The sequence below is a fragment of the Dunckerocampus dactyliophorus genome, chromosome 3, assembly GCF_027744805.1.
Source record: "Dunckerocampus dactyliophorus isolate RoL2022-P2 chromosome 3, RoL_Ddac_1.1, whole genome shotgun sequence".
Classification (NCBI taxonomy): Eukaryota; Metazoa; Chordata; class Actinopteri; order Syngnathiformes; family Syngnathidae; genus Dunckerocampus; species Dunckerocampus dactyliophorus.
In genome coordinates, this window is record NC_072821.1 from 21,785,784 (window position 1) to 21,813,450 (window position 27,667).

The 27,667-nt window shown below is 41.0% G+C and overlaps 1 protein-coding gene across 2 annotated transcripts in view; it reads left to right on the plus strand.

Moving 5' to 3' along the window:
• The window catches only part of mpped2a (metallophosphoesterase domain containing 2a), a 66,810-nt gene extending 39,508 nt beyond the window's left edge, over positions 1 to 27,302 (plus strand). For both annotated transcript variants that reach the window (XM_054770519.1, XM_054770520.1), the window contains 3 exons: positions 22,079 to 22,194; positions 23,580 to 23,693; positions 25,705 to 27,302. In XM_054770519.1, coding sequence (XP_054626494.1) covers positions 22,079 to 22,194; positions 23,580 to 23,693; positions 25,705 to 25,823 — 349 coding nt within the window. In that variant the 3' untranslated portion in view covers positions 25,824 to 27,302. The remainder of the gene's footprint in view (positions 1 to 22,078; positions 22,195 to 23,579; positions 23,694 to 25,704) is intronic.
• The last annotated feature ends 365 nt before the right edge of the window (positions 27,303 to 27,667 follow it).

The following is a 27,667-nucleotide window of genomic DNA, read 5'->3' on the forward strand; positions in this document are numbered from 1 at the left end:
AATCAATCGATCGATTATCCCTTGGGCATTTCTGTGTTCTCCCCATGCGTGCGTGGTACTCCGGTTTCCTCCCACATTCCAAAAACATGCATGTTGGTTAATTGGTGACTCTAAATTGTCCATAGGTATGAATGTGAATGTGAGTGTGAATGGTTGTCTGTCTATATGTGTCCTGCCATTGGCTGGCGTGTACCCCGCCTGTCGCCCGAAGTCAGCTGGGATAGGCTCCAGCATACCCCCGCCACCCTAATGAGGAGGAGCGGCATAGAAAATGGATGGATGTAAAACTATAATTGTAAAACTATAAAAACATGTATTGTGTTAACTTGTATATGCTATAAATAAATCTATATTATATATTTTATGTATAAATTATATAGTATTGGCTCGGGTTAAATGATCACACTTTCGTGACAATTTTCAAATCTTGGTTAAATCAAGAAAAACAGTGTTTTTCAAATTTTTCTGCCTTTTGTCAACTATTAGGAAACCTTACTCACTAAGCTCAGTTTATCTCTAAAGCTGACGAAACAACTGTGCTTACACTGATCTGAGGTCAGATGAGTGTTTGTCCCTGACTGTGTAGGCAGGTGGTAGCAACAGTACACACAGCATATCTGGCTGGAAGGTAATTGTTCCTGTCGGTTGGCCTGTCTGTGAGGCATGTGTGTGCATGTGTGTGTATTAGAGAGATCGGTGGACCCTGTCGAAGGTGTCAACAGGGAGGGAGACATGATGAACTCTGCATCATGCGTGACATCTCTAACAAAACGTGGAAGTTCATGTTCCCAAATTTTGAATCCTTTTATACAATTTCTGAAAGGTGAATAATCTGTGCAAATAATGACATCACTGTCAGTGGTCAGCAAGTAAAGGTGAAGATCTGTTACCCCATATCATACCTAGAAGCTTTTCATTTTCTTCCAGCGTCACAAACATCCATCTGTGCATCTCAGTGATGCACAGGGCAGCAGGCTAAAAATACATCTCATCTTCAGCTAATTTGGGTTGCAGCATTGAATTAGATGTTGACGTGTTTTCTGTCATGAATTTGTCAAATTTAATTCATGTCGTGATTTATGTGTTCTGACTAAAACAAATCGTCCAGTCCAATTCTGACCAATAATGAATGGGTAATGGGATTCGGTTATTTGAACTCATTATTCTTATTTAAATGAAAATAACTGAACAAATATTTTTGTGCAAGCATATTTTGGGGGGTAAAAAAAACATTCATGTTTATAGACACTGACTGGCCCCCAAAAAAAGTTCCCATCTGGGTTTAAGGCTAGGTCACAACTGGTTGTACATGCTCCTACAGCGGGTCTGCGTGCAAAAAAATGCAAGAAACACATGGAGGGCGTGCATGTGACGTGCTGATTTTCAAGCCGTAGACTGGCCGCAGAGGTTCTTTGTCAAGTCAAACAAACTTCACGGGCGCTTATGTTTTTTCCAGGTTACAAGACAACGTTACACACTTTGTATGTCTTCATGCGTCGTCCATACGGCCAACATGTGTCTTTCATACGTTTCGCTGGTGTCAGGCTTGGGCAAAATGTCTTTTTCGTACGTCCTGTGCCACACATGCACCCAACATACGTAATTAGTGCAGCCATCGCACGTTCAGATATTTTGTACGTCCTCCATGCGTGTCTTACTACTTCATGGTCACCACAACTACATTTTCCACGAACAACAACAAAAAAAAAAAACAGCGATTTGGGGAGCGCCAAAAAACGCACAGTCAAAAAAATGAAATGTTCGGTTGTGACCTAGGCTTAACTAAGCAAATAAGTAAGAATCTCCAATTGGATAATTACTGCATGGGTGATTATGTTTCAGCTGGCAACAACCTGATGCAGTGAGTAGCTTCTCATTTGTTAAACAAGCATGTTGAAAGACTCGTCCTGTGGAAATGATGTTAATCTGTTTCAGAAAAGTCAAATTATTGTCATGTATGAGAATATGAATGCGAAAACATCTATGGAGATTGCTGAAACTGCTAAAATCTTGGTGATCTTTGTGAATAATGACATAAAACAACTTAGCGGAGGATAGAAATAACTGTGTGACAATGCAGAACCCCGTGGCAACAATGCTACAGCGAATGCGTGCCTTAATCAAAGCTAAGGGCGTTACGAAGAAATATTGTACTGAATATTGTTTGTGACCTTTTTTAGGCCAGGCAGTGTATTCATGTACCTATTCAAAGACCTGTAACGATAACAAAAAAATCAAATAACTGCATGATAAGTAAAAAGCGAACTTTATTGATAAATTGACATGTACAGTATATGTACACTTGTTGGCGCTAGCGAGTGGACACACAGAGTGCTGCAAGTGAGTGTCGTGAGGAGTAACAAGCAAGCAAACGCAAGTGGGTGATTCGTCTGAAAGTGGTACCAGCGAATGAGAGTATTCACAGGCGTACCAGCGACCAGTTACAGTACTTCGAGAGTCATGACGCTTAGACTACAGTGATTTGAAGCGATAGCCAACATATTGAATAAACAGAGGAAACCGTGTCAAATACTTTCTTGATGTCTGTTCTGATATCTGATGTCAATTTCAGCCCGTTTGCGCATCGTCAATTTGTGACATGAAAAAGGTTGCGACGAACACAATTAAATAAATAATACAAAACGGTGGAACTTATGTTTCGTTTCGTTGCATCCAAAACATGTACTTTGGCCAAACTCCAACAAAATGCTACACCTTATGAAACGTAAACAGCGTATTCCGCACAATGTTGCTAAAAGTGAAGCAAGGAAGCGTGTGTACTGTACAAATGAGCTGATGTTCTCTCTGTTTTTTGGCAATATTCAGACAGTAACGAAAGTGACAGTGATTCAAAATCAGAAATATAGTGACTGATTGTGATTTTCATTTAATTGCATTTTTTGCTAAAAGAGACAGATAATCCGTTTTGTTTTCATTGTGGTGTTTTTGTCTTTTTTGTTTATTTAATTACGTTGTTTGTTTGTTTCATTTGTTTTATTTAAAATTCCATTACAATTACAATGTAAAATACTTTTGAAAAATTGAAGTTATTGCTTTTGATACGGTGTACTCACATTATTATGCCATACATTATCGTTACATTAATGAAAAAAATCTCAAAATAATGTTGACAATAATATAATTTATCTGTAATAATTTATAGGACACTTATCATCCAGCAAAATTTGTTATAGTGACAGGCCTATATTGTCATTTTTAATACAGTGGAACCTCAGCATACGGCCCGGTTAGCGTATTTTCGGTTTATATAGAAAATGTATCCAAAAATGTTGCCCCGGTTTGCCTATGCTGTCTCATTTGTTGTACAATATGGTGCATGTCTTGTTGTGTCATTAATACTATATATGTATTTTTAATTGTTTTATTTCTTATGGGAAAAATGTATTTGGTTAGTGTACGTTTTGGTTTGAGTCGGACCTTCTGGAACGGATTAATGGCGTTAACCGAAGTTCCACTGTATATGAATGTATTGCCTAAATGTAATTCCTTTTTTACTTGCATACAAATGGAAGCAAATGGATGATAGTATCAACCAAGACAAATCGCCATTTTATAAATACATAACGTCTAACAGTTGGTAAGTGTGAAGGGTTGTTTGTCTATATGTGCCCTGCAATTGGATGGCGACCAGTCCAGGGTGTACCCCGCCTGTCGCCCTAAGTTAGCTGGGCTCCAACATAACCCTGCGAACTTAATGAGGACAAGCGGCATAGAAAATGAATGAATAATAATAAATTGTGTCTGAAGAGTAGCAAGTATCAAGGTTTTGGAGTAGTTGGTAGATGTTAATACAAAAACGAGCCGTCAAAATAAACATGGAAAAGATGTAGTTTTAGGCCCTGTCCACGTTCTTGGGATTTTTTTTTGGCGAGTTGAAAAAAAGTTGTGTCCACGCTGTGGTGGATTAATAAATAGTTGTATCCAGATGGGAACGGATAACTGAGTGAAAAGGATGTAATACACAAGGCACACCTACGTGTGGCGCTATGAACAGATACGTGGATGGAACCATGTGACACACCAAACCACAGAAGAAGAAAGAACGGACGCACATAAGTCTATCGTCTTCAGCTTTTCAAGGCTTGTGGAATTACATGTGCGTCATTTTGGGAGTATAAGACAATACAATAATGTGAGAATGTCGACTGCAGTGAGTCATGACACGAAATACTTGGATATGTTGACTTGTCATCAAAGCTCACTTCTGGTCACGTGAAGGCGACGGGGCGTTGATGTAATCGTTTCTAAATTGTAGTGGATTTGCTCGTTCATACGGAAACGGCGTGTCGCCGTTTTCAGATTTTCCCACTCTGGAAGCCGTTTTAAAAAAATAATATTTCAGGTCACCCAGAACGCCATTCCCGTGTTTTTGAGAGGCTGAAACGATAAAATATTTTGCCGTTTTGACCTGAAAACATTTCCGTGTGGATAGTCGCTTAGTATTTCCAACGCCTTTTGAGCTTGCCAACTTTGATGTCTGACCTGGGGGCGGGGGCAACGTGCTGCTGTCTGACCTCTCAGTCTACACTGCATGACAACTTGGTAAAACCATACTTCTCTTCTACTTGACCATGTATGTCGGGGGATTCTTTTACACAGTGGTTGTAACCTTTCCCCTGTTTGAATATAATGAATGGCTTTGTTCAGTGCAGCCTCTCTCTTAGCTCAAAACCATCATCCTTGACGACCTTTATTTCGCCTGCGTATGGTGTGGGTTCCGAACAGACAAGCAAAGGTCAATGATGTGTCTTTGTTCTGGTGAGTGGCGGATCATTCATCTAAAGGATACAGCAGGAAGTTCACTTCTCTGCCTTTAGTATTTATTTTTTCCTGTGTCACATTTAGCGTCTCGCTGTCCTGAACCTTCACCGTGGCAGCCCTGCCTTGTGACAGTGCTGAAAGGGCGCCGAGGTGCGAGCTTCCTGTAGATGTTGAGCTACCCAGCTATTTCTTTTGGTGCTGATACTTGTAATTGTTTCCTCTTTTTTTTTAAGAGACTCCTTTTGAATTAAAGGAAGTGAACCAACCCGTCTAAGAGGTTGTTGTTTTTCGCCTGCTATGTCGTCAGGTGACCTTTCATACAGTAAATCAGGGGTCTTCAACTGGTCATTTGTGAGATTCCAGTAGCTCCCCACCTGATTTTGAGTAGCTCACCAAAGGGTCAAAGAATATTTGCTTAAACCCTTCGTATTTTTTCCATAACTCTTCAATGTAGATATTATGCATCTATTTAATGACAAGTTACTACAAAATGGCATAAAGACATGACCACACTGTTTGAGTGCAAGTAATGTACAATTTAAATGTTGCCAGTTTCCAGTCACTTCTTCCTTTTTTATGGTCAATGTAGCTCTAATAGTGATGAAAGTTGGGGACCACTGCAGTAGATAATGGATAGCACTGGCATCACTTTTAATTTCTTTCATATTTTATTGGATAAACCAATACTGACACTTTTTCCCCCCTTTGTTTTCTCCTGTTGCCATATTGCTGTTTTTTTTTTGTCCTCCAGCGTCTTTACTTAACCTTCAAAGTGCACTGCAATCCCCAGAGGATTAATTCGATCAAACAAAGTGTTTGCTTGCCGCTTAAATGGTTTGTTTTCTTCTAGAGGACAGTATTTTTTCAGAAGAATAATTATTCGCCTTAAGGAATATTAAAGGAATTGGTGTGCCTTGGGGATCAGATCACACCTAGGTTGTGGTGGTCGAGGCTCCTGTTTAGTAAAGGCAAAAGATTGATGCTGAAATTGATAGAATTAGTAATGGGCTAAAGAAAATAGAGAAATTTGGTCTACGATAAATTCAAATTCTATTGCCTTAATCACAATAATGCATGTTTATGATGCAATCGAGCCACGACCCGCAAGATAGCGTGCGACGTGCTGCAACAAGCTGCAACGCATCGTTCGTGTAATAAGTAAGCATGGTTGAAATCAAACAGGAGGAGCCGGTGAAACACCGGTGCGTTATCCACCATTTGGACTTGATTCAGATTTAAGCCATCTGACCATTAAAAACTACACAGTCCTTCCTTGCCACATCGCGGTTCCAATTTTGCGGCATCACTTTATCAAGTTTTTTAGAAAATATATTAATAAATTATGCCGTTTCGTTGTTGAGTACGGCTTATTATTAGTCAAAAATGTGCATATTGAAGAAAATTGTATGTATTCTTTGCCCAAATTAAGCATTTTCAAGCACACACACTGGACCTCCAGTTTCTCTCAAATGGTGGAAACAGTATGACCGTGACTTTTCCATACCATGGAATACCTTGAAACCAGTAACCGGCCTATGCCTATTCCGGCAAAGAGAACTAACATGACCGATGTGTTTTACCGCCTCAAAACGGAACACGTCGTTGTATAAGAGCAATACTAGTTGAGATCTTCCGTGCCACTTAAGCAAAAATTAAAAACAAAAACAACCTTCTGCAATGTTTTGTACTTTTTACTGTCTGTGATATGGCACTACTGGAAAGAAACTTTCAACTAAAAATATTTTCTTTCGTAGAAGTATGTGTTTATTATACTGGAAGTATTTTCTTTATTCAAATAACTCATTGCTTTAAGTGCAATGTTCACAGCAACAAAAGTTGAAGGCTATTTTGTGTTTTATTTGAAGTATCTGTAAAAAAAAAATGTTTTCTGTGCTCTAAGTATGAAATAATTCCATCCATATTAATATTGAATTCACTTATGGCGGTTGAGTCTGGAATCAATTAACCGCGAAAAATGAGGGATTGCTCTATACACAAAAATTGAAACGCAACTTTTTTGTTTTTGCCCCTGAACACAGAAGAACTAAAACTTTGTCTATGCACACAAAAGGCCTATTTCTCTCAAGCATTGTTCACAAATCTGTCTAGATCTGCGTTAGTGAGCACTACTCCGTTGCCGAGAAAATCCAGCCACCTTGCAGGTGTGGCACATCAAGATGCTGATTAGACAGCATGATTATTGCACAGGTGTGCCTCAGGCTGGCCACAATAAGAGGCCACTCCAAAATATGGCTTTTATGATTTGCTTTTGTTAATTTAAATCATGTTGTTCTTTTATCGTGTGTTTGTTTTTACCTTAGAGTTCAATGTTTTCTACCACTGGTTTGTTCAAAGAAAAATGTTGAATAAGCCAGAAAACTAGCCCCGCAGCGTATTTAGCACAAGCTGCATTCATAAAAAGCATGCTCTTCAAATGTGTAGTTGTTCCTAAACACTTCAACGATCTTCCACACTCCACCATCTGTCCAAGAATTGGATGACAAATGATCTCTGTGCTTGTGTGCCACGTGAATTAAAAGCGTCGGGCAAACCTGGAACTACTGCTGCAATTCTTTTAATTAAAGCAGGAAATAATTGTTGTCAAGCAAATGCACTGAGACCCGTGAGAAGGGAGACTGAGCGAGAGCCAGCAGGAGGAATACAGCGGGGGATTAAAGACAGTGAGCGAGTGTTACAGACCCCATGGCCAGCTTGCTGCTGTAATGAACATTAGGGCTGCGGCATAAATTTAATGACCTGTGAAACAAACAGCGTGGCTGAGACCAGTGCCTCTGAATGCTAAGTGGCTGTATCATTAATACTAGTTCAGAGATGCCACTGTGTAAACACATTGTAAGTCTCTTTACCCTATGAGCCTGTAAAACACAAGGTGGGTTTGTGATGATGATGCACCACCTCTTTGCAACTCTTTGTAAAAGGGTCATGCCTCCTTATGTACCTGCGCAATTAATGGTTTGCCGTTCGTTAACTGAATATCTGCGCTAACTAAAACGATATGGCTAGCTTTACTGCTTATGGGCATGCAGGTTAGTCACCTCGGTAATGAATACCCTAGCAATGGGGCACTTCAGATTTTGCATAATTAACTCCGAGAGAAAAAAAGAATTTCTTAAGTCCCTCTCATGCTGCCAATTAAATGCAAATTATTAGCGAGACCTCGCAGTAGTTTCACTATACTGTACACCACTGCGGAACTCTGAGCTCAATAATAACCATATTACATTCATTAGTCCATCTTAGAATGTTGATCACAGTTTAGCCTTTTCTTCTGTTATTAGGTCTTGTATTAAAGGGACAGGATGCAACTTTCTCCAAATTACATTTTTGAAGCCAAAAAATATAAGTCCACCACCACGGGCAAGCAATAGTAGTTTAAAAGCTCAGATAGTACAAAAAATGTCTATATTTTCAACATTATGAATTATGATCATTTTGCCCCTTGATTTTCTTCCCTGGACTTTTTGATTATCAAAAAAATGTAAATGTCACAGCCTAAGATATGATATATATTTTGTAGTACGGTTGTACTTGCCAAGGTCCGTGGGTCGATTACAGATTTTGTCTTGACTCAGTGTTAAAGCAACGGGAACCAAAGGCACTATTTTCCGGTATGAAATTTGCTTTAACTTCTTTAATACTTGGGCTAGAAAAGTGAATGAGGTATCAAATTAAAGCTCAAGCCATGTTTCATCAGACAGATTATTCACAGATTTGATTTTACATATTTCAAAATGTTGTAAAATTTGCACTGCAAAACTTCTGTCAGTGTATTCTTGCTATTTGCTGCACTGTTCTTTCGAATGGCTGCTCTGATCAGGAGGATTATCAGCCCAAAAAAAGCCCCTGCTTCCATCGGCCCATTCGGGTGAGAAAGTTTCAACACCTAATTGAAGATACCGTACCACATTCATTTGCTGAGGAATTTGCATAATGTCCCTCATTTGATGCAAAGTGCAGGTTTGGATTGCACTATTATAAGTAAATACTATAAGTAAATAATTCATCATGACAAGCTATACCACCCTCTGTTCATCCTGATTTTGTATTACATTTTTAAGTAATTTTTTTGTGCTCATTGGTAATTTATTTTTAAGTACGTCAGCATTATTGCTGATTTATACCTGATTCCCTTACAAAAAACCACGGGAATCTAGTAAAGTTCACCTGCACTGTCCAGTATCCAGGTATTTATTTCACAGTCACGCTGGTTGAATTTTTGGCTAAAAAGTGACTGAATCGATTTAAAGTTACTGAATCGTTTTGGATCGTATCGTTCTAGATGAACCAGTATCGTCCTTGAAGTGTATCAGCAACCACAAATCGTGACACAAATCGAATCATTATTAAAAACGAATCGTTACACCCCTACATGTGGAGGTGTGTAGTATGGTCCCTTTTCCTTGCACAAGCTGTGCGGCGATGACCAGCGTGGTAATGTTTAAACCTCTCCCCAAACTCCTCTGAGAATGAGCTCTTGTATCCTCATATTTTAGCAATTGTCTCCCTGCTCTGTATACAATTGCAGGTATAGGGTGGGTTTGGAAGGAGAACTGGTTGTGATTATGAGCAGTGTAGGCTTAATCAAAAGATGGAGCACAGTAAGGGAGCACAGGGGAAACTACAGTAGCCGTGAGCAAACCAGATGTCATTGACATGAGGAGGGATGCATGGCATGGGCAGCCTGCTTCAGGCGATAAAATGCAATCACAATCCCCTGGAAGGGAGCCCAAGATGGCTCGGTAACCAGCCCCAGAACCCGACCTGAGGCTAACAACTGATTCCAAAGTGAAGAAGCTTAAAAACTCCAGCTAAGCAGCATCAATACTGCGGTTAAAGAAGAAAGAACCGCATGTGTTTGATGTACGTGTGTGACATCTGAATCTGTCCATCTGCTTGTGTTTTTTGTTCCGTGCTTGACGTGATGTGCACGTGTGGGCGGTGGCACAGTAGGACGCCATCTTGCTTTGCGTCCCATGCTGTGTCTCTTGTTTTGATTGGACAAATATTTGAACAGCAGAGGAAGCCCGGTGTCCCTGACTTGCGGCCTTAGGTGTAGCTGCCTTGCACTAACATTATTTTATTGTTGTGATTTTATTTTTTTCTGCCAAAACAGGGGTTTGATCTTGGAGCATTTTTTTCTTTGATGCTGGTGTGAAAGGTCACCAACATAGTGCTGGCACATTTCATTTCTGCACAAATGCGGCTCAGATGAATAAGTAATGCATTCAGTGACAACAAGGCAGTAGAGTTCCATTGCTGGAAGGTTTTTAATACTGAGAGGAGAGTTTTCTCTCATGCTTTCAAGGTGGAGAACATGAATGTTTAAGATGGAAAAGGATGAGGCAAAGCCTCAGTCAGAATGGCAAAGCTGTTATTCTGCAGCTCAAATCTTTTTAATGCGACCGCACATCTGATCGCTAGTACTGTACAGTATATGCTCTTCTGAGGGAGTCTGTACTGTAGCTTTATATATTGGTCCTTTAAAACATACAAATACTGTACATATTTTTAGGTTTTTGTGAGTTGTGAGAGTAGTGGTTCTTTTTCTGCTCAATACAGTTATTTTAGACAAAGAGCCCTGAAAAAATAACTGCCTTGTCTTGTGCAGTGGGCTGGTATCAGATTTCGATGATATGATAATTTTGGGCAAAAACATCACAGTTTGACGGTTTCACAGTATTGTCTTGACTTGAGACCTGACTTGGACTTGATTTGAGACATGTTAAAGCCCAGGCATGGGCCGGTTACCAGTGTCGAGGTATGAAAATGTCATGGTTTCAAAAACCGCTAAAATAGTCCGTTGTACCGTCCTACGGTGCGAGAGAAAGTGGAGGTCCACTGCGGCCACTATGAGGAAATACGTCTTTTGTTATTCCTCGCTGCTGGAACTGGGCTTCGAACTGGGCCGAAACCACAGGCATGAGATGTGTTGCCAAAAGTCGACAACTTAACCACCGCGACATAGCTAGCAGTGATGTTGGCATCAAGTGGTGCTGGTGTGACAAAACGTGTGCCCCTATGGTTTGCATCCTAAATCGTGTGGATTTAGTATGTATTTCACATGGCTTTGCAGCTACCAAACTAATGTGTAAGCTCCTAACACTATTTAAGTACATTTTCGATATGGTAACGTGAATATCATGACCTAATATGTCGCAAATGCCATGGCTTGTAGTGTAAACACGTACTGACACTACACGTTGCAGCTTAAAACGTGTGGTAAATGAAAAGATACACTCAGCATTATTAAGTAAAACATTTTACTCACGTGAAAGATTCCTTCAAAGGGGTGCACATTTAGAAGATGTACTCTATTTACAACAAGTGTCCTTGTATATGCATGCGCAGTAGCGTAAGCTGGCAGAACTCGAAGTGTCGTTATTCCACCGGTACGGCCATGCTGTTGTCATCGTTGTCGGTCAACATGTTACTCAAGTCGAGGGTCAACAAATGTGGCGATGTGATTCAGAACGAGACAGGAGCTGAGAATAAGTGGTATAAATCGTTTACTTTCCTCTGAACAACAGGCAACAACCACTTAGCAACAGTTGCTAACAAACAATCACATGGAAGTGAAATTTGTTGACGCAAGCAAATTAATATAAACTCGGCAAATGCACAAACCAACAATTCCAAAACAATGGACAATGTGAGCTGCACATTCACCCCGCTATGAAATAATAACATAACATTACGATATTTTTTTGTAATGATTTATGTTGTGACCTTTTTTGAGCCACTGATGGAGCCAGTGTTTGTATTTATTTGCAGTCTGTTGTTACTTTTTTTAATTAAGAAAATATTTATGGTCTTGTGACATGAGCCGAAGGATTAGCCGCTGTAGACTGCATTGAGAACTGCATTTTATTTATTTATTTAGATATAATGTTGTTATTTATTTTAAATACATATGGTCCACTTCCATCATGTTCTATTATAGTGTTCAAAATTGTTTCTTCTTCTTTTCAAAATAACACATTTTAGAGTTGTAATTATAATTCCGTGAAACCGTCATGAGAGTCTCATACGGGCCCATGCCTACTTGAGACTTGGAAAACACCGACTTGTTTCCACCTTTGCCACTTAGTCTGACGTGAAGCTGTGTGGTCAAAAGGTGGACGAGGATTGTCTTGAGCCAGCTATGAATCACAGCAGTTAGGACAGGTCCATAAACAGAAGGCCAGTCAACCTACGGCGTTCTGCCCGGTTGTGATAGCATTCACATCATCCTGCAGGACTTCCCTTCCTTCCTGTTCAACACTCTGCAGTTCTTTGTGGCAAGAACAGAACAGTCCTTATCTCCAAATGGTTGCAGTATGGACCTCCACCGTGGGTGGTCGTGACATCCATGTGTTGGTGTCAAAATAAATGACTGACTTATGTTCCGGAGGTTCTTAGGTCGCGATAAGTCTGTGTTTCTTGTCAAGTCATCTATTACATCTATGATGTTGGACAGAAAAAGATCAACCACATACTTCCTAGACACTTGTTGATGTTTGGTGTGTCATAAGATTGTCGATTGGAGCATTGGTTGGAGCACTAATGAGTTCAACCTTGGATGAATAAACCTTGCACGCAGCGTAGCAGTTAAAGGGTAGCCAGTGGAATAAGGTGTGCAGATCAGTGTCCGCTGTGACAGTTTAAATGATAAAACTCCACATCCACACGTGGAGACTATAAATGACATTTGTGGCGCTTTGTGTCATAATGCGCTGGAAGAAATGCTGGCATACATGTAATACATATATACTACTCAGTTTTATACTCATTACAGTAGACAAAGGGTTGCTCACTTTTGGGTAAAAGTGCAAAAATGTGTTGTTGTTTTTTATGGCAAGCATATTTTCCAACCAATCTTTACAGAAAATCGTTAAAAAGTTATAGTAGGTGACATTTAGTCCCACATTTACTCATTGGTGTTTGGTAAGAATGTCATTATGTGGTGTATATGTCAGAAAAAGAATATCCCAGGCAACACAGTAGGGGTTCATGTTTGGCCGAATTTTCACCTTTTTATGAGCAGCGCTTCAGCTGGAGAAGATTTAACTTATATATGTTATCACATATATTTTTTATCATGACAAATAATTTGTATGACTTACTCGTTTATTAGCTCATTTATTTAACTGTTTCAACAACCAGCGGAGCATGAACACAAAACACTGCAAAACAGTTAATTTAATGGCAAAGTCTGCAGCCTGGCTGAGCGCACTTAAGCTGAGAGTCTACAAAATTGTGCCTCCTTTTCTTACCTGACCTATTTAATCACCTAGCACTATGTGACCATTAGTACAAAAGTACAAATTATTGTAGTATTTGACACAAACCTTTATTAAATTAGATGCCTGATTACGATCATAATAATAGTAATAATACAAATACATTTGACATGAATTGTTCAATAATATGTGACTGGCAACATTTCAATTGTACGTTATTTACAAAGCAAAGCATCTCCTTTCAAACAGTGTGCTCATTGGCTTTATGCTATTTTGTGCTCATTTGTCATGAAATACAGGCATCATGTCTGAATTGAGCAGTTATAAAAATACAAAAAGTTGAAGCAAGTATTATTTGGTGAGCTACTCTACACCAGTTGGTGAGCTACTGCTAGCATACAAACTACCTGTTGGAGACCCCTGTGATCGTGTCGCCATAAACGTGATAGCCATTGCAGCTTCCCCGGGACAAAAGCGAGCTCCGAACGAACCACATTGCTTGGACCAGAGGATAGGCGGATTACTGTAGCTAGCTACCCAGCTGTCGCCAGAGAAGGTGTGAGAGTCAGGCAATGTGTGTAAACAAAGGTGCTAGAAAAGTGGTCGATAGTCTGACAAGCTGTTGTCAATCGACACCACATTTTCCACACTATTTTTCATTCTCACGGTAAATAAGTGACAATGCGTGAATGCGGGATGCGTACTTTTTATTTCATTTGTAAGGCGTTGTGGTTCTTATTTTGGTGTGGCGCACCGCCACGATCAATTACATGCATTGGAAGCTCTGCAAATACATGAGGTGTCCTCAATTTATCACATGACATTACGCCCGCACATGCATGTATGCACGCCTGAAATTACAAAGACTAGTGTTGGGACAGCTGGCCATTATTCCCTACATGCAGAACGAGAAACTAAGGGGCCTCGTCCAATTTATGAGCAATGAATTGAATGTTAAAGAGATGTGTCTCAATACTTTGGTCAGTACTACCGTATTTTTTCCCGCACTAGCCTTTAGTGCACGCTGCCATGTGGGTTATCTGTGTTCCAGCTTGTTGTATACAAACCCTGGAGACCAACAATACCAGTTTGTGTGCTTTCCTGTGCCTATTGTTGCTGCTATGACTCCGTGCCCTCACTAACATCCACTTGTTGTGAGGTCAAGACAATAGCTGCAGACAGAGTGGCATGTATCTGCACTGTTTTGACCTGGCGGCCCTTCCTGTTGCCTTTAACACCCCCCCACCTCTCGCCAACACCTCGATCTTTGACCTCGACAGGGAAGACTGTCAGCCTGTTATGCTGGTACAAGGCAGGGTGTGCTCCCAGCCCTTTGACAGTTCTCTGTGAAAACCCGCTGTTTTCTTTCCTGTTTGAGGAAAGTATATGCACATTGCTACCTTTATAAACACAACTGTGATGTTGTGCATTTGTTCTTGACATAAGAGTGAATGCTTTTATTAAATCTAATCTAAGAATACCACACACCATTAAATCATTGCAAGTATAGCAGAAGAGGAATTGAATGAGGGAAGACACTATAAACTATCATGTTTACTACCTTTGCAGGATTTCGAACAAGGTTTATAGGATTATAAACGCTGGATTTCTGTTTTCTAATATGAGAAAGTAAAGGTTTGTGCCGGAATAGTAGCAGACCTTTAACGATGAACCTGATTTGGTGCCTTCTTTGTTTCACTCGCTGCACAGCTGCTGCAAAGCTGATGATATAAAGACAACTAATGAGAAAGAAAGGAGGAAAATATATTGCCTACTGTGGACAAGCACTTTGATGTTCAATGTTGATGTGGATTGATTGAGTTAATTTTTTTTTTATCTTAGCTTATTATCGATGTGTGATCCCACATTGTTTTGATTATGCTATTTATGATGAGAAAGAAAAGTGTTGAATTGTGTGTTGAACTCATCAAGTGGAACAAAGTGTATGCTGTGTTGATAGTGTTCATTGGCGGTCATGGTTCAGTGATAATTTACAACGATTACATTTTTTGTGGCTCCTCTCGACTGCCTTCTGGGTCGGCAGATATGCAATCATGTAGCCCAGCTTCTATGTTTAGTCACCAAGGAATTGTATTTGAATTTTTTTTTTCCAGTTTTGGTGATGCTGCTGCTGTGCTATTTGTGCAGCAAGATTAGCATGGTCTTCAGTATTTTCGATTGGGGCCTCTTTTTTTAATTGCTCAGAGAAAAAGCTCAAACATGATCCTTAGAGCCCAGCTCGAAATGAAACGTGGCCTGTCAGTTTTTGTCACAGAATTTCCCCGCTCGCTCATTTCCCAGATATATTATCCTCACTGCCTCCCTTCACTTCACTTGCCCCCGCCACCCTCCCTTGTTTTGCATTGTTCTCCTGGATCAAGTTCACGGAGGTCGGGGCTGGAGAAGGGTAATGGGACCCATGGCCCTGTGTCTCAGGGCAGGTTGAATAGGTCTCTGCCCCGGCCCCCTCAGCCGCCATACAGGCTCAGTGAATAGGACCCAGATTCCTTCTCTTTTTATAAGTCTGGTTTTCAGTTTCTCCTGACCTGCCCAGCTTTTCAGACTTCCATGTTCAAATCTGTTTTCTAACAACACCTCACAGCTCATCCCGAGCACCACCTGCCACATCCACATGCAGACATGCACCAGGAACATCACAGCTTTGATATTTTGCCTCCCTGGCACATTTTATTATATCGCGCTCAGTTCACAAGCCTCCAGACGCAAACATTTCACGTAAATTGTTTTCCACCATCAGTGAAGCCTCTGCCGAAGATGCTGCTAGTTCCATCTATATTTTATCATAACAGTGCTGTCTCTTATCACTCCTACAGGGTCGCCCGATTGCAGCACAATTCACTATATAGTGAGCCTCTCTTGGTTGCAGTCACGTATTTTTATGTTGGTGGTGTCAATCAGTACAGCGAGGAGGAAATTGTGTTTTAATGGCATCCCATTAACTCTAGCAGCTCATTGTTATACGGGAGACAAAATCCCCACGTACTTGGACGTCATAAGAGATTTATGACTGTCTTCTTAACTGTCACAAGATTTGTTTTGCAAAATGCTTTAAATTAGCCAGCTGCCGTCATAGGACTGACTACAGCGCAGTAATATTTTGCAACTGAAAATGTGCATTTTCTAGGGGTGTCACAAGACACTCAGGTCACGAGACGATACGCGAGATTGATTCTATGAGAACTTATCATTTTTTTTATTAATCTTCCAGGCCTAGTGCCCATAAGAATTTTTTTTTTTTTATCCGAACAAGAAATCTTGTCACTTTTTAATCTAGTGTTTTCTGTTTTCACCTAAGATATTGATTAAATGAAATAAAGACTTAATTGTAGGAAACGCACTAAAGCCTAGATCACAACTGGTCGTACGGGCTCCTACGGCCGGTCTATGTGCAAAAAAGCGCAAGAAACGCACGGTGTGCTCGCATCTGATGTGCTGATTTTTGAGTCGTAGACACATAAAACAAACTCTACGGGCGCTTACGTTTTTTACGTGTTGCAAGACAAACGTAGGCACTTGCCTGTTCGGCCGACGTGTGTCATACGTTTTGCTGGTGTCAGGTTTGGGCGGAATGTTCGTTTTTTTGTACGTCACCTTGCGGACTCCCGTGTGTGTCGTGCGCCACACATTCAGCCCACATACATAAATAGTGCAGCCAACGCACGTTCAGATGTTTCATACGTCCTCCATGCGTCTCGAGATCATACTCCTTCATGGTCACCACAACTACGTTCTCCACAAACAAACAAAAAAGGCAGCGATTTGGGGAACGGCCGAAAGCGCACGGCCCAAAAAATCGTACGTCCGGTTGTGACCTAAGCTTAAGGAGAAAGACTCAGTTTTATTCTAGCAAGGTTCAAAAGTGAGGAGTATTTTGTGTGCGTGCGCATGTGTGTAGTTGTGCATGCATGGTAGAAAATACTTACATTGTTATATTGCTGCGGCTATTTCATTCCTAGCTAAAACATTACACACTTTCCACTTCTTTTTGTCTTCCCTCCATACCTGTCCCTCATTTTCGAGCACACAAAACACCCTGACAGACCTGTGGGTTGTGAAGCTGCCAGGTCAGTGAGAGCAGCTGTGTTTGCTACAAAGCATCTGCTGGCTGAGACAGCGGTTGTTTTACGTTACTGGTCTGCAGGTCAAACTGCAGCTGACTGCATCTCAGCATGGAGACAAACCCTGGGGAGAGTGTTTGTGTATCTGTCTGTCTGTTGGTGTGTTTGTATGTGTGTGTGCATGTGTTTGCGTGTGTGTGTGTGCGTACGTGTGCCCGCGCGCACCACCATGTCCCACTGGTTGTAGCCTTTCCTAAGCGGGCTAAGTCTGATGGCTAACCCTTTGCGCCTTGGCTTTGGCAGCATGACTGCAGCAAGATTAATCCATTCCACACTCCATCAGTCACTAGGCACAGGTTATTAGTGCTGGGACAGAGCGCACACACACACACACACACACACACCCTTCACCCCTGTGACTTAGCTTTCCACCCTGTCCCCAAAGTTTGCAAAGGTGGCCTTGGTGTTGAGAGGCCATTTGTCAAAAGCCTCCACTTGGCTCCTTTTAATAAGGCTACCTGGGCTCTGGGATAACACACTGAAATACACACATGCACACACACACACACACACACATAGGACTGCTTTGCACATAGTCATACAACCAAGTGTCAGGTGGTGCACCCCATGAGGCTTATAAAAGTCCCATTAACATGGCCCTCCTCATTGGTTCTGACAGGTTGATCAATTAGACCCCTCCTCTCTCTGACCTCAGAGCCGCTCTGACTCAAGAGGCCAGACACAATGGATCACTGGTCCTGTGCACACACACACACACACAAACGCACAAACACACTCACCCTCTGTTGTTATCTGGTCACAGTGCAGCTTGTTTGTGCCATCATGTGTCCACCACCATGGTGATATCCTATGGTGCAGCAGTTCTCCAGCTTTTTAAGGTGGTGGATCAGATCATAGATCATACATCATAGATCTATGACATGTTTTGACCAAAACACCCACACACTCTGTTTCCTTCCCTTGCAATTGTCTGTGTGTGTGTGTATGTGTGTGAGAGAGAGAAAGAGATGGACTATTCAGGAGAGCTGAAGATTTTGTTTTTTATTTTTAAGCTTTTGAGGGGAAGTGATGAATGCCATCATCTAGGGCAGGGGTCCCCAAACGTTTTTGACCCACGGATCGGCTTGTGTTCACATTTTAGCGATCTAATTTATCTTATGTGTTATGTATTGTGTAAAACTAAGACATGAATAACATCAAATTAAAAGCACAAAATGAATGGCGACCCACCATCCACCAGTTCAAGCCTGGGGTTTTTCCAGAGAGATTATTACATCGCTGTTTGACTTGAACTAATTTGAGACATGAATTAATTTGGGACAAATGTGCACATTAGCACTCAATAAGTCATCAAAACTTACCTTTATGCATTCCCACATAGTATCAGCATTTGACACCAAATATGAGGTGAAAGAACAATGGTAAAAATACAGTAGTAGTAGAGAGAAAGTTAGCACACGCACAATGGACATGCGTCAAGTGAGACGGATGTAACAGAGAGAATCCGGCCACTTTTCAAAATAAAACATTCTGGGCCGTGGCCCGGGGGTTGAGGATCACTGATCTAGGGGTTTTACAAGCTTCAGGGGCATTAGTCTTTTGGATTTTAGTCTTCTGTGTATCGGGTATGCTGTGCAATGATGAATATGAAGGCCCCAAAGGTAATACAATTTGGGGAACTATACACCTCAAAAGTCGAACATGAAGTAAAATCTTACTACCTACCTCACAAGAGCTCAGTTCAGCTTCGATGTAGGTTGAGCCAAGAGTTGGCTATTGCAGATGAGAGTGAGCATAACGACGAGCAGTGGTTGACTGCCAACATTAGCTGGTTAGCCATTAGGTAATTATTATTACTACTGGGGTTTTCTGCTTTTTACACTTGTATGGCTGTCAAGAATGTTAAAATGTTACTTGAAGCCATTATTATTCAGAAACAGTTTTTGTCATTAATCTGTTCCAAAAGGTCAGACAAAGACTGAAAGGTACAATTTGTTTTCATAGGAAATCATGTAAATCCAATGAATCCGTTCCAGACACACAGAAATATAAACAAAAACATTTTGTAGAGAATAATTCTAGTGCAAAAAACACATATAAATTATATATGTATAAATGAACATTACAACAGCACTTTTACCGTAATTGGAGACTTGTTGGTGAACACGGAGATGAGTGGGGGGGAAGAGGGAAGTCAATTATCTTTTTCATATTCAAAGAAATATATCTCACCCCTGTGGGATACATTTTGCATTGCAGGGACGTCAATAGGTACACTTTGCACCGCCTGGAAGGACAGAAGAGTGTTGACTTTTGCAGTAATACAGGCCCAGTACAACCTCTCAGCAAGACTGTGGACAAAGAGGGTGGGGGTCCACTGGGGCTAACTGTTTTCCTTATTTTTATTTTTGTTGTGACGGTTTTCAATTACAATTAGTATGTGGCCTTGTACCCTTAAACAATCATGTTCTCTGGTGCCCAGTGTTGGAGGTATCATTGCCTGTCTCGGGACCAAGAAAGGGCTCGGGGCACACAGGGGTTAAGAGCAGTGTTGCGCCCTGAGAGAGCCGCCATCCTAATGATGTCCAACAGCTTAATTGAATATTGGCGTTCTGCACATGAGGGCTAAATTGCTTTTGTCTGCATCACCTCCGCTGCGGGCTGATTTTTAACCTATTTCCACCATTTGATTCCCAGAGGGATCATTAAATGTGCCTGTTACCACGGTTACCAGCCTTTTGTGCTTGTGATGCTTTTTGTGTGTCTGAGCCAAGTACTGTTATTTGAGTTATAGAAGGTCCTCCTTTCTTAGTCTCTTACTTTGACTTTTTTTTTTTTTCTGGATAACGTGTTTGACTTCATACTGCGCCTGCAGACGCTCCTGCTTTGTTTCCATGGCAACAGGCTCCAGATGGCAAGTGTCAATAAGGCACGACAGGACCATGCACACACACGGTCTACATCCAGTATACGCATTATTTTTAGTACTGTACTACATTACTGTTCATCATACGTCGCATGACTATATAAACCTATTTGCAATGTGTGTACTCTGCATACATGCATTCACACACTACACACACACACATATACACACACACACACACACACATATACACTGCAGCTGTGCATATATAATGAAGCCTGTGTCAGTGCTGCACAGGAAACCATCTCTCCTCTATTTGACTGCAACATCATTAATCTTGGTGGGGGTTAACAAATGCACGAGCATGGAAGGTATATTTCACAAGCAGACATCTGACAATGGGGCCATTGTGGCGCCGACTGCAGCGCCTCGCTCTGCATTCAGCCAGGACCTTTGGGTTGGCTCTGGATCCGCGGTTCATGTCAGGGGTTTATGTTTCATCTCCCTGATGAATGTGTTTATGCAGCACAAAACATGCGAAGCACAGAGTAGAAATCCTCTTTCCCGCTCTTTATAGTTTTTTGTTAGACTAAATCATTTATTTTTTCTGAATGGAGAGGGGAAATAAATGTATTTGGCCATTTTTTCCAAAGTTTGGTCGTGTTACTATTAGTCAGACAAATGTTCTGCTGGTGCCTCGTGTGTTCAGCCAAGCGAGCGATGCCAGCTCAGCTCTGATTCACGGCTTTCTAAGATTCTCCCGCCGCCGCTGCCGCAGCCACCCTATTTTCCTCGCAGAAGTGCTTAGTCTTCCCACTAATCCATTAGACTTCCATTAGCTCTGATTTGTGTGATTAGTTCTAATTAATCAGTTGAGTCTGTGGCCTTCGCTCCCCTTGGTCCTCGTGTTTAATTTTTAACCTCATTTCTCAGCTCTCTGCCAAACGAGCCAATCGAAGAGTCCGCTTCAGAGCTGCCTTTGTCTCCGAGTGCACGCACGCTTCACACTGTTCACACACCACAACCAATGCGGGGCTTTGGCACGCTCTTTTCTTTACCACCTACAGGCAATCTAAATAATACAGTGCATTATTTTATATTTGAGAGCTTGTTAGAGATGGCAGTGTCATTTTTTACATCCTCTTGAGTGCGTCTGCTTGGCCTCGCGCTTTGCCGCAGGAAGTATTGATTAGCCAGGTGACCCATCCGTCACTGTAACAGAACTTATTGATGCTTTGGTAGCCCTCATTTCCCCCCTGTGGTCACATGCTAAGCACAGAAGCATCTTTTAAGTGGCCGGAGGCTGCTCCCACTATGCAGACAAGTCAGGGAGTGCAAACCATGTTGTCTTGAGTTGACTATTCGCCGCTGCTTGGGTGCAGTTTTTCTGCAGTACTGTATGATGATAATCTATCTTCTTTTTCTCTCTTGTCAGGCCCTCTATTGCCATTACCACTATTGTGATAAATGAAGGCTCAATTTATCAAGCGACATCTACTCAAATTCTCTCTATCTGCCCTCCCCCATGTGCACGGAACCTCAAACCTCTGCACTTCACTCTATTTCTTCATCTGTTTCCTCAGCATCCATCCATCCATCCACCCCTCTTTCCCACTCATCCCCATCCAGGCTCTCTTTGTGTCTGCCAGGGAAGCCTGAGACACAGCCTGTCACCCCGGAGCTGCACACTCTGATCCAAGCTGCCGGAGGTGGCCCGGCTGCTGTCAATCAATCTGGAAGCGGGTTGCACAGTGGCTGGGGGGGTGTTTGACACATGACAGGAGCTCCCTACTGTTTAGATATTCACTCTTTATTTTTGGAATGTGACTGTGTGTCCTTGAGTCGCTTGTGCCTGCTAGGATTGCGGATGTCTGTACCTTTTAAGACGAAAGGTCACAATCCATTCACAGTAATTACCATTTATTTCAATGCAGTTCCACAGAAAGATCCACAGGCATGCACAACTAATTCAAAGATCACATTCTAAACTGTTTCCTTTGAAAGTGCAGGAATACCTCATATGAATATGATGTTTGCAGTAATGACGGCACAGTGATGTTCACGCCACCTCTCTCCATCTGCCTCTGCAGGACTCCGTGGTTTAACGGCTGGGGTTTCAATCTGCCTCGGGGTCAGTCTCTGCTGGATAAATGGAACCTCGTCCCAGAGGGCATCGACATCTTGATGACCCACGGTCCTCCGCTGGGTGAGTCCAATTAACCAATCACAGCACCCCCACATGCCGACACCATATCTAATGGGGTTGTAGCTCATTATTCCAAATTTGCATGGATATATACTGACGATGTCTCAGATGGCTGTGTTTTCATGTAACAGTAGCAGAACAGAACCCTGAACATTCAATATTTGTGTTTGACTTTATGAAAGAAACAAACATGTATTGTTGATTTTATCACCACAGACTGATTGCGTTTTCTCTCCGGGTGTTTTGGTACTGTTGTTTTTTTTCCCCCCCTTTTTCTTTGTTGTGTTCTCCATCTGGTTTTATTGAGTGATTTCTGTCCCCCTCGCTGCTGCTGCTGCTGCTGCTGCTGGGCTTGATTGCATGGAAACTCCATTTCGCACCACTGTGACAGACGCCACAAACAAGCACAGGCACAATATTTTAGGGGAGGCAAAAGCCAAGACAAAACAGAAAAAATCTAAACTGTATGACGCTCAAGAAATATAATACGTTTAATGATTAATATGAATAAATAACATTTTTATTTATCGTTGAATTGTTAAATCCTGCGAAACTAAGATAAGACAAGAACATTTTTTGGAACGGAGGATGTTAAAAAAAACAAAACAATTAAAATGTCTTAAACAATGTAAGGTCCATTTGACATTAGGAACATTGTGTGTTATTATAAAAAAAAAGAAAAAAAAGACCTCTGCACACAAAATACAACAATAAAAAAGATTCATGTTAGCAATAAAGTTATGCCTGATTAATCTCCTGTGAGCCATTTTAATGTTAAACTGCTGGTCACTCAATATCTACACTATATAAAACTCCATTATTGCCTGCAAATTGAAATTATGAGACAGAAATTGTGTTATTTTTTTTTTAGTTGCAATGCAAGTGTCACCCCGTCACAGAATGCAGATGGTCCTGTATGCACACATACAGAAATATTGCACTTTTCTTCATGGGATTCATAATACATAACACAAAAGTTGTGTTATCGAATTATGCTTTTTATGATGAATCATGTGGTGAGAGTGCATGTTACCCCAAGAGCTATTCATGTCTTTTTTGTTTGTGTTTGGCTTTGCAATAAAGTGCACACTGCAGAAACGAACGCTGGCTACATTGCGCTTGGAGAGCCAAACACAAATCTGATGCAACACAATTTAATATCGGTTACGCCGTGGCGGAGTGCTATTGTAATTGGTATTTGTAGCTTGATATTTGAATCAGGACTGACATGAGTGGAAAAATGCCTTTTGGTGTACATCGCTGCCTATAAATCATTCTGCAGCGTTCTAGCGTTCTTCTGTAGGAACAAAATGTGCAACACTCTCTTTTAATAGAGAATGTCTAATTGTACGTGTGCGTGCGCGTGTGTGTGTTTGTGTATGCAGGTTTCAGAGACTGGGTTCCTAAAGAGCTGCAGAGGGTTGGTTGCGTGGAGCTGCTCAATACAGTGCAGAAGAGGGTACGACCCAAACTCCATGCATTCGGAGGCATACATGAAGGTAGGCTGCAGTCAGAGGTCCTGTTGGTTTTTGGAACAGGAACTCCAGTGTTTTAAACATGAAACATGATGAAAGCGCCACTGTTCAGAACCATAGCATAGCTGTGGTACATTTTGGTCTTGTGTAAAAGGTATGTATGCAAGAGAAGACCTCAGATGGTGAAACGCATTGTTGAGTTCAGTGAATCTCATTGAAAAAACAAAAAAAGAGAAAAAACTTCCTTTTTTTATGTTATAATAAACCTACCATAAAAAATCCAGACTGCTAGAATCTTTGTAGGACTTCCAAATCTGCCAAGTGTATCAAGTAATTTATCTATACATCTGTTTGCTGTTGGTTTCTTTTTTTGTGTGTCTCTCAGACGTATTGCACATCAAAACTCTTTATCTATCTGCCTACAGGATTTCCCATACATTCATTTATTTGTGGTGGCCTGCCACAAATAAATTTGGACCGCCACAAATTTGACCTGTCCACACACAAACATTGAGTCTGAGTTTTGAAAATGTCCACTCTGGTCGGACTTTTCCAAAAGCTCAGGTTTTCAAGACCAAAACCAATGTAAACACATGGAAAACTGTGTTTTTAAATACATTCGTCCCTCGCTAAATGGCAATTTGAACATTGTTTTTTTTCTAAAATTAATTCATAAATGAGCGCCGTTTTGTGGTAGAATACGGCCTATAATTAGTCAAAACATATGCATATATAAGCAAATTTTATGTATTCTTGGCCCAAATGAAGCTTTTCAATCCTAAAAATGGGTAAATGAACGAAAATACAAATTGATGTTATGATATGATATGTACCGTAGTGTGATATCTGTAACGTTGTGTGCACCTTTAAGAGGCAGGGCCTGGGAAGTGACGTGTGTGACAGCTACTGGAGAGTTGCTGAGTGTTAGCATGGCTAGCGGGGTGGAGAGTGCAAGTGACTGGCGTGAGTTGTGGCTGACAGCAGCTCCTCTGTGAGTGTTCACTGCGTATGTGTTCTCTACTCCATTGCAGTAGTATTCTACTACACTGGCCACTAGGGATGTCCCGATCCACATTTTTTGGCTTCCGATCCAATCTGGTACCGATTCTTTTTTTTTTTTTTTTTTTTTTTTTAAGTCATAATAAGCTTTTGTTACAAACATGAATTTGTGGGTTTGAATATGGTTAATACTGTAGCTCTTCAAAGCATTAAAAGTAATGCTTCATAAAAAATAATAATGGTTGTAGATCAATTTGTGGCGTGATTTAGAATATATATATATATATATATATATATATATTTTTTTTTTTTTAACAACCTCTCAACTCGGTACTAATTTATTGGCAGTTCCTAGTATAAACAACCAGCGGTTAGAACGGCACTTCCCGTGCGAGCTTATGAACGTGATACAGCAACCGGATCGGCCCGATCTTGTGGCAGGAGCCGATATTATCCCATCTTCAAAATACAGCAATACCAATCCTGAACATCGTATCGGGACATCCCTACTGGATACTAGGAGTCAGGAACGTTACATTGATGAGACAATAGCCACCAAGTATGCTGTTAACAGGGGACTCTATGTAATGTCTTATTTATGTCTAAGACGTCATATTTTCTATTATTATGTCAACTATATTGGGTAATACAAGCGTTAAAGTGATTATAAAGGTGTTATTTTATGTCTAAAGGGCTCTAATAATGCTAAAAAAAAAATTTAGAAGGTCTTAAACAGGTATTGTATGCTCTAACTACAAAAATGATTCCTTTTGTAAATAAGGAATCCTACTTTGCGGAAATTCACTTATCGCGGTCAAATTAACCGTGATAAACGAGGGTCGACTGTATCCATATTTGTGCGGACATGGTCTCAAAGCACTCATGCGACATGGCCAGTTTTGCAAATTAGATGATGATGTCACCCCCGCCCAGAACCCCATGCCACTGATAGATTGTAGTCCTGCGGGGAACCCTGATCTACAGCATGTAGCTGTTCACCTGTCTAATGTGCAGTGTTGCTGTGTTCTCTGCGTAGGCTATGGCATCATGACAGACGGTTACACAACGTTCATCAATGCGTCCACTTGCACCGTCAGCTTCCAGCCCACCAATCCCCCCATTGTGTTCGACCTGCCCAACCCCTCCAGCTCCTGAGACCAAAGGAAATGCAGGAGGGGGTGTGGGTGTGAGTATTTGGGATTAAGTACGTTTTTTTTACTACAAATATGTCAATTTAAAAAAAGAAAAAGAGGATGTTTCCTTGTTGGCCTCTCCAATGTATTGAGAATATTTGGAGAAGTGATGGGATGGACTGGGGGAGATGTATACATGTCTTTGTGGATGAAAGGAGAATATCGGTGAGGGTTTGTTTTTTTTAACTGTTGGTCTAACACAATCATGTTTTGCAGATTTGATTTTTTCCTGTCTGGACATTTCTGCAAAATTCACTTTTCATGTCAAAGCTGCGGCTTGTCGCTTTAATCACTCAACACAGGGAGGGGGATACAGTATTTGTACACGGTAACACACACACATGATGTCTTTTTAGAAGTAAAAACAAAGTTATGCAGACAACAGAATCTTGGAAAAATATTTGGTGAAGTGGATGTACAGTATGCCGCCCTGCAAATGAACTATGGAGGGGCGGACACCGGTATTCTCCTTTTTTACGTGGCGGGGGGGTGGGGGGGTTGTGATTAAACAATCTTGCTCTTGATAAATAATGGTCAGATCTGTAAGATAAACAATGCTTTGTGAATTTGTACAATTTCTTTCTGTTTGGTATTTGTTTGACCAGACAATGGACGCCATCTATGTTGTTCATCGTTTATTTGGTGTTAGGTCCATTTGATTTTTGTTAGTTTTTCTCATTTCTGTTATTGGCTGACAGGGACGCTGCCTTAAACTAGCTTTAATGTTGTCAGCTCGAGCCCCGCTCTCTGCGAGTTCAGAGAAAAAGTCCTTATTTATTGTCCGTCATCCCCGCAAAACACCTGACTGACGCAGGGAGTGAAAGCTATTGAATTCCAGCCCAAACATTTACTTTGTATTCCATCCCATTTAATGACTCCTGATCTAATTTGGAAAGTGTATGTATAAAAAATATATATATTATATATTCATGTTGTAAAACTTCTGTACTTAAACTTGTGTTTGATGACAAAAAGGGTGTATTTTTCTTTCTCTATGCGCCCGTATGATTGATCTTACTTGTTCTCCAAAAAATGTCCCTTTTTTTTTGTATGGACTCTCCCATTAGGGTACATTTTGGATGAGAGCGGAACATGAAACATTTCAGTCACAATCCATCAGGCGCCGTTTATTCCCAACAACACGCCTGCCTAAACATGCTCAAGTGTAAATCGGATAGTTTTTGTGTTTTATTGCTTTTCTTTTCTTATTTCTAATTTTGCACTGTGTGTAAACGCAATCTTGCTAGCACAAAAAAATGTTGCCAATAGTAGTTTGGACTTTGCTGCTGTAAATGCTCTTTTCGTGCTCTCTTCCTCTCTCGCTCTTTTTCTCTGATTGTATCCCTCCTTCATGGAAATGTTAGTTCTCTCTTTTCAGTTCATTGTGATATATTTAGCTGCCTTTATATGCAAATAAAATTGCAAGATTTTTACTTATGAAGTTGCCTCTGCTTTTAATGGTGCGCTGCCTTGCTGTAAAATGTCTGTTGACGTGCAGTAATGGCATCATTAAGGTCCAAAGACGATACATTTCTAAATGCCACTCACATTGTATAGCTCTACTTTAAAACCACTCTGCAAAGCAAAAACTTTTACAATTACTTTTCATAAATGCCATCTTTTAACTTTTAACACTTTTTTTTACTTTAGGAAATAATGTAAATTAACTTGCTACAGTCCATTATGAATAGAGTCGGGCATCGAGTCTCGAGCGTCGATGGGAACCGGGACTAACAAATCCCGATTCTCTCCGATTCTTTTTATTCCGATGCCCACTTTGCCCACCGGAAGAAATAGCCACGAAAA